The sequence below is a fragment of the Mastomys coucha genome, unplaced genomic scaffold, assembly GCF_008632895.1.
Source record: "Mastomys coucha isolate ucsf_1 unplaced genomic scaffold, UCSF_Mcou_1 pScaffold4, whole genome shotgun sequence".
NCBI classification, from domain to species: domain Eukaryota; kingdom Metazoa; phylum Chordata; class Mammalia; order Rodentia; family Muridae; genus Mastomys; species Mastomys coucha.
In genome coordinates, this window is record NW_022196910.1 from 55728409 (window position 1) to 55735983 (window position 7575).

The 7575-nt window shown below is 49.9% G+C and overlaps 1 protein-coding gene across 8 annotated transcripts in view; it reads left to right on the top strand.

Annotated features, from left to right (window-relative positions):
• Nucleotides 1-7575, top strand: part of Smarcc2 (SWI/SNF related, matrix associated, actin dependent regulator of chromatin subfamily c member 2) — a 26539-nt gene that overhangs the window by 16644 nt on the left and 2320 nt on the right. For 4 of the 8 annotated variants that reach the window (XM_031350397.1, XM_031350401.1, XM_031350402.1 and 1 more), the window contains 12 exons: nt 623-736; nt 1087-1240; nt 1912-2004; nt 2343-2462; nt 2538-2600; nt 2925-3183; nt 3401-3562; nt 3839-3903; nt 4279-4414; nt 4498-4664; nt 5182-5316; nt 6902-7283. In XM_031350397.1, the coding sequence (XP_031206257.1) occupies nt 623-736; nt 1087-1240; nt 1912-2004; nt 2343-2462; nt 2538-2600; nt 2925-3183; nt 3401-3562; nt 3839-3903; nt 4279-4414; nt 4498-4664; nt 5182-5316; nt 6902-7283 (1850 nt within the window). The remainder of the gene's footprint in view (nt 1-622; nt 737-1086; nt 1241-1911; nt 2005-2342; nt 2463-2537; nt 2601-2924; nt 3184-3400; nt 3563-3838; nt 3904-4278; nt 4415-4497; nt 4665-5181; nt 5317-6901; nt 7284-7575) is intronic. The other 4 variants (XM_031350403.1, XM_031350399.1, XM_031350398.1 and 1 more) reach the window with 3 other exon arrangements.

Sequence of the window (7575 nt, forward strand, 5' to 3'; positions counted from 1 at the left end):
AAAAAAAAAAAAAAAAAGGCTGAGACAGATCCCTGGGAGAAGTAATTTCTAAAAAAATAAAATAAAATAAAATAAATGGACTTTGGATTTTGATTTCTGAGTTGGGAAACAAGGGCTTTTCCTCCCCCAAAAACTGAGTAACGAGCATGACGAGATATCCTGTAATCTTAGCACTTAGGAGGCCGAGATTCCCAGATAAAATTAAGATGATAGTTCATTTAATTAAAAAAGCCATCAGGAAAAATACAAGAAACATTTTTTAGATGTATTTACTTTGTGTCTTGAGTGTTTGACTTGAGCGTGTGTGTGTGTGTGTGTGTGTGTGTGTGACATGTGCACCTGGCACCTGCCCCTGGAGTGCAGAAGAAAGCATCTTGTCCTGGCACTGAAGTTATGGATGACTGTGGGCCACTGTGTGGGTGCTAGGAACTGAACTTGGGTCTTCTGCAAGAATAGCAAGTGCTCCTAACCACTGGGCTAGCCCTCAGCCCCCAGTGAGAAACTGGAAATACTATGTAGTTAGCATATTTTGGGTCATTAGCACTTCTATTATTTTTTCTCTCCTTGGGCCTCAACAAACATTAATTTTCTTCCTCTTACTTGTCTTCCTGACTCTTCTAAGCTACCTGGCGTATCGGAACTTCATGATCGACACTTACCGACTCAATCCCCAAGAGTATCTAACATCCACTGCTTGTCGGCGGAACTTGGCGGGTGATGTCTGCGCTATCATGAGGTGGGTCTTGCTTCTGAGGAGAAAGAGTTTGAGAGGATGTCTGTATGTCTTGGCAGAGCTGCAGATACTTTCAAAGAAGATAGGGAACAAGCAAGAGTAGTTTTCCCTTAGGGGAAGCTGTCAGAACAGGTGAAGGAGTGGGTGAGTAGGGATTGGCAGTAAAGAGGACAGGGCTGTGGGCTCTGCTAAAGACTAACTACCTAACAAGCCACTGGGTGCGGCCGGCTGTGCAGAAGAGTCCAGGCTGCCGCGTGTGCTTAGGGCCACTGCTCCTTAGGTAATGAGTGGGTGATGGGGTGGGTTCCTTCCTTTTGGTTTTCCATGTGGCCTAGCCTCCCTCTCTCTCACAGGGTCCACGCCTTCCTGGAACAGTGGGGTCTGATTAACTACCAGGTAGATGCGGAGAGTCGGCCAACCCCAATGGGGCCTCCACCCACCTCTCACTTCCATGTCTTGGCTGACACACCATCAGGGCTGGTTCCTCTTCAGCCGAAGCCCCCACAGGTAGGGTGAGGGGTGCTGGGAACAAGGCTGGGTGGGGTGGAGTGGTCTCCTTCGCACTTTCCTTTTTCTGTTTGTTTTTCATTTTTATGTTTTTAGGGTAGAGACTCAGAGAGTTGTAGGCTTCTTTACTGTGAGGTGGAGAGGGTCACAGGCGTCAGCACAGGTGCTCAGTGGTCTATTAGCTCTGCTGCCCAAGCTGTGAGCAGTTGCTGAAGGGGAGAAGCTGTCCCTCATCCTCAGGGAGCAGGCAGGCTAGTGTAGAAGAGGAGCAGACAGAGAAAATGGCTTATGATAACTTGTATGAGATTTTTATACTTTGTCACATTTCCTGTATTTTTCCATTTTCCCTCATACTTATCACCTTCGTTTTTTTCATCTCCATCTCACACATTCTTTAAGATGAGAAGATACTATGTGGCTCACACCAAGATACTGACTAATCTAGGACTAAGATCTGCTGTCCAGCTCCTAAGAGAGTCTGTAAAGATACATGTGACTACAAATGTCTATCATGCCAACTACATGTCTAATTAATCATGGAGGCAGCACGGAACAGTGGCATGAGTGTTCCTAGAGCTCGTGGGCCGCCCAGCATTTGGTCTTCAGGCCTCCAAGGCCTTGGCCTGCCCATTTCCTACCCAGCTTCCATGACGCCAAGCTCTGTCCCCCAGGGCCGCCAGGTTGATGCTGATACCAAGGCTGGGCGGAAGGGCAAAGAGCTGGATGACCTGGTGCCAGAGACGGCTAAGGGCAAGCCAGAGCTGGTAGGTGGGGTGCAGACCCCGCTGGGCTGTTTATCTGCCCCTTCACTGGGGGGCCCCTGCCTGGGAAGAAGAGGCAAGAGAGCAGAGGAGCTGCAGCAGGAAGGGAGGAAGTCCCGCCCAGGGCATTCCTGGCTTCGGGAAGGAAGCTCCTTCTGTTTGTCTCTCTCTCTCTCTCTCTGTCTCTCTCTCTCTCTCTCTTTCTCTCTCTCTCTCTATTTGTCTCTCTGTCTCTCTCCTCTCTCTCTTTCTTCTCTCTCTTTCTCTCTCCTCTCTCTTTCTGCCTCTGGCTCCCTGTGGCCACTTACATTCACCTCCTTTTTTCTCCCTTCCACAAATAGCAGAGCTCTGCCTCCCAACAAATGCTGAACTTCCCTGATAAAGGCAAGGAGAAACCAGCAGACATGCAGAACTTTGGGCTACGCACAGACATGTACACAAAGAAGAGCGTCCCGTCCAAGGTACGAGGTGCAGCCAGCGTGGGGCTGATGGCCTTTGAGACTCTGCTGTGCTGACCTTCCCCTGCTTTCCCACAGAGCAAAGCTGCAGCTAGTGCCACTCGGGAATGGACAGAGCAGGAGACACTGCTGCTCCTGGAGGTGATTGGGAACACAAGGGGAGTTGTGCTGTATGGACAGAGTGACTGGGACATAGCTGCCCTGTGAGTGGGGCATGAGCTTGCCTCAGTCTCTCCCCTTCCTGGTGCCTGTCATAGCTGTCCCAGGAATAGCCCAGGTCAGGGAGTTAGGCCTGTCTGTAATTCCATATCCTTTCTTATGGAGATCCCCACTGGATCCACCAGAGTACAGAAATACCAGAACATAAAGAGCTTTGAAACCAGCTGCCCTTAGTAGGATGGGGGGAGTTGACCTTCTAGAAAAGTGGCTAAGTAAGCAGAGTTGTGTCTCCACCACTCCCACCAGGCTCTGGAAATGTACAAGGACGACTGGAACAAAGTGTCTGAGCATGTGGGAAGCCGCACGCAGGATGAATGCATCTTGCATTTTCTTCGCCTTCCCATTGAAGACCCATACCTGGAGGACTCAGAGGCCTCTCTAGGCCCTCTGGCTTACCAGCCCATCCCTTTCAGTCAGTCAGGCAACCCTGTTATGAGCACTGTTGCTTTCCTGGCCTCTGTCGTTGATCCCCGAGTTGCCTCTGCTGCTGCGAAGTCAGCCCTAGGTAATTTGGGGATGAGGGTGGCCTTCTTAGTTTGCTTTTACAGCTAGATTCTCAGATCTGCCCTGCTGGCCTTGTCTGGTGCTGCCTTAGCTCAGGCATCTGTCTGAGCTCCATTTTGGTCTCAGAGAGAGAGAGATGGGCTTGTGAAGAAGGCTTCAAAGGCACCATCAGAACAGCCCAGCTGCCTTCTCCCAGCCTCTTCCCTCTGGTCTTACAGAGGAGTTCTCAAAAATGAAGGAAGAGGTGCCCACAGCCTTGGTGGAAGCCCATGTGCGCAAGGTGGAAGAAGCAGCCAAAGTCACAGGCAAGGCCGACCCAGCCTTTGGTCTGGAGAGTAGCGGCATCGCAGGGACTGCCTCTGATGAGCCTGAGCGCATTGGTGAGCACGCACTATTAGACTTTTGCCATTTTAACAAGAGACAGAGCCAGCCAGCCTCCCTGTACCTTCCCCACCCTGTTCCTGTCCACACTGACATCAATCACAGCACAAGTGGCAGAGAAAGTCCCTGGGGTTTTGTTTTCCTTCATGACATCACTGTAGGAAATTTGGCTTCCCTGTCCCTGTCCCTGAGGTTTCAGCTACTAGGAAATTGTTACATAAATGAACCGTATCTATCAGACATCTGTCCTTTCTTTCCTTTCTCCATGGGCCCAGAGGAAAGCGGGACTGAGGAGGCACGGCCAGAGGGCCAGGCAGCAGATGAGAAGAAAGAACCTAAGGTATAGAGGAAGTGACCTGGGTTTAGCCAAGTGGTGCGGGACACTCTCCTGGAGCTAGATTACCCCTGCATAAGGGGCTCACTGGATAAGAGTGCTTGTTCTATAAACCTGAAAACCCACATAAAAACTTTGGCATCATTTTATGTGCCTGTAACCATCATTTTGGGACCCCGTCATTGGAGGGCAGACCAACATCTTGTCTTGCTTTGGCTTTGGCATGTGCACACATGAGCTTACACACCTATACACGTGCATGCACTACTTGTGCACATGCACACACAGAGATAAATAAGGACAAGAGGGTCAGTCAGCCTCAAGCCTGGGCCTAGTGTGAGAGCTGCATCCTCTGATGTCTTACTTCCTTTGGAACTTCAGGAACCACGGGAAGGAGGGGGTGCTGTAGAGGAAGAAGCAAAGGAGGAAATAAGTGAGGTTCCCAAGAAAGATGAAGAGAAAGGGAAAGAAGGTGACAGTGAGAAGGAGTCAGAGAAGAGTGACACGGACCCGATAGGTGAGTGGCCACCCCAGAGGGCGAGGGGTACAGGAGAGACACAAGTCAAAAGGCTAATTAATTCAACCTCTGTCCTCACACAGTTGAGCCTGAGAAAGACAAGGAGCCAACGGAAGGGCAGGAGGAAGTGCTAAAGGAAGTGGCGGAGCCAGAGGGGGAAAGGAAAACCAAGGTGGAGCGTGACATTGGTGAAGGCAACCTGTCGACAGCTGCTGCCGCAGCCCTGGCCGCTGCTGCTGTCAAGGCCAAGGTGAGGACAACCCTCAGAAGCCGCATGCCTTCCATGCTTTCCCCATCCCAGTCAGCCCCTCTCCTCACTCCTGTTTCTCAAGGTTCTCCTGCTGGCCTATTTGTTCCTTTCTTATTTTATCCTGAGTGAGCTATCACCAAACTTCTTAATTCTCTTATTAACCATTTCCAGCCCTTTAATTTCTTTTACTTGTCTCTCTTTTTTTAAAATTTAATTTTATTTATATTAGTACACTGTAGCTGTCTTCAGACACATCAGAAGAGGGCATCAGATCCCATTACAGATGGTTGTGAGCCTCCATGTGGTTGCTGGGAATTGAACTCAGGACCTCTGGAAGAGCAGTCAGTGCTCTTAACCGCTGAGCCATCCCTCCAGCCCTATACTATTCTGAGTTGTGATTGCAGCTACTTCCTTAAGCCTGCCAGCATCTGCCCCGCCCCTCCATCCTTCTCTCCCTGGAGTTTCTGGTTTGAGCGCTCTGGCTAACGCCCACCCGGTCCCACTCCTTCTTGCCTAGCACTTGGCTGCAGTTGAGGAGAGGAAGATCAAGTCTTTGGTGGCTCTGCTGGTGGAGACCCAAATGAAGAAACTAGAAATCAAACTCCGACATTTTGAGGAGCTGGAGACGATAATGGACAGGGAGCGAGAGGCGGTGAGTGGCATGCAATCAGGTGTCAGCAGGAGTCTAGAACCTGCCAGAAGAAAACAGAAGTCCTGAGGCTGACACTGAAGGCAGGGCAGGCAGCCTAGAGGCTGAGACTCACAGGTGGCTGACCGCTGCATCTCCAGGTCCTCCAGCCACGCTCGCCTCTCACTAGGCTCTCACAAGTCTAAGTGACTGAGTGGATTTGAGAGATAATAAGAGACTCAGCAGGTAAACCTGGGAAGTAGACAGGACCAACAATATCGATTCCGTTTCTTTGAGGGGGCTTAAAAAGGAGTACAAGATGGGGACCCTGCTCCTAGAGACATCAAATATACAAAATGGAGATTTCAGAAACACTTTAACAATGCATAAACCAGAAGAGGGCATCAAATCCGTTACAGATGGTTGTGAGCCACCATCTAGTTGTTGGGAATTTAACTCAGGACCTCTGGAAAGCAGCTAGTGCTCTTAACTGCTAAGCTATCTCTCCAACCCCTAAAAATAACTTTTTTTAAAGATATTTATTTTATTTATTTTATGTGTATGAGTACACTGTAGCTGTACAGATGACCGTGGGCCATCGTGTGTGTGGCTGCTGGAAATTGAACTCAGGACCTCTGCCAGCCCTGCTCGCTCCAGCGTAATTCACTGTAGCTGTCTTCAGATGCACCAGAAGAGGGTGTCAGATCTCATTACAGATGGTTGTGAGCCACCATGTGGTTGCTGGGATTTGAACTCAGGACCTTCGGAAGAGCAGTCAGTGCTCTTACCGCTGAGCCATCTCGCCAGCCCTAAAAATAACTTTTTAAAATAAGAGATAACCCAGCACTTGGGAGGCAGAGGCAGGTGGCTCTCTGTGAGTTCATGGCCAGCCTGGTCTGAAGAGTTCTAAGACAGCCAGGTCCACATAGAGATACCCAGTTTGAAAAAACCAATAAACATATAAAAATAAAATTAAATGCTTAGAGAATCAGAATAAAATAAAATTTCAGATGCCAGTGGATCCACCTGAAGTGTATCCTTAAGAAATACTAAATTTGTAGTTGATAATAAAGAATAAAGTCAAAATTCAGAGGCCAGTGGATCCACCTGAAGTGTCTACTAAATTTGCCAGGCTGTGGTGGTGCACACCTTTAATCCCAGCACTTGGGAAGCAGAGGCAGGCAGATTTCTGAGTTCGAGGCCAGCCTGGTCTACAGAGTGAGTTCCAAGATAGTCAGGACTATACAGAGAAATCCTGTCTTGGACAAACCAAAAAAAAAGAAAAGAAAAGAAAAGAAAAAGAAAAAGAACTACTAAATTTGTAGCTGATTTTCAAGGAAGGAAAGAACTTGAGTTACAGAAGCTGGAGGCATTTTCAAATCAGAGTAATAACAAATTCAGAGCTTTGAAACTGAAGTGAGCCCAAACCATACCAGATTAACTCCAGTGCAGTGAGGAGCAATGTGGCTGGTCTCAGACACACATGGTTGAGTCTTGGGGAAACATGAGCATGAGAGAGAGGGTCTTTCAAAAGAGGAAGTGGGAGGCGAGGCGGTTGCCAGAGAGGCCTTCTGGGTCCCGGGTAACAGTTTCCCGTTGCTGCCGGCAGCTGGAATATCAGAGGCAGCAGCTCCTGGCCGACCGACAAGCCTTCCACATGGAGCAGCTGAAGTATGCAGAGATGAGAGCCCGGCAGCAACACTTCCAGCAGATGCACCAGCAGCAGCAGCAGCAGCCACCAACCCTGCCCCCAGGCTCCCAGCCCATACCTCCCACCGGGGCTGCTGGACCACCTACAGTCCATGGTCTAGCTGTGCCTCCAGCCGCTGTGGCCTCTGCTCCTCCTGGCAGTGGGGGCCCTCCTGGAAGCTTGGGCCCTTCTGAACAGATCGGGCAGGCAGGGACAACTGCAGGGCCACAGCAGCCACAACAAGCTGCAGCCCCTCAGCCTGGGGCAGTCCCACCAGGGGTACCCCCCCTTGGACCCCATGGTGAGTGTGGGTTCCAGAATATTTGTTTGCTATAGAGTTGCAGGCAAACGGTCTGGTTCCTTTGAAGGGGATACCTGATGGGCTTGGATAGAAACGTTTGTTGCAGCCCCTACAAATGGACTCTATTGTATTATGTCCCCAAACCAGCAGGGATGTGTTCTCAAACACAGATACGTGGAGTTTTATTCCAAGACTCTATAGCTTATTCTAGTGCCAGGAGGAGGGAGAGCACCAGGAGGAGGGAGAGCACCAGGGGGAGGGGAGAGTACCAGGAGGAGGGGAGAGCACTAGG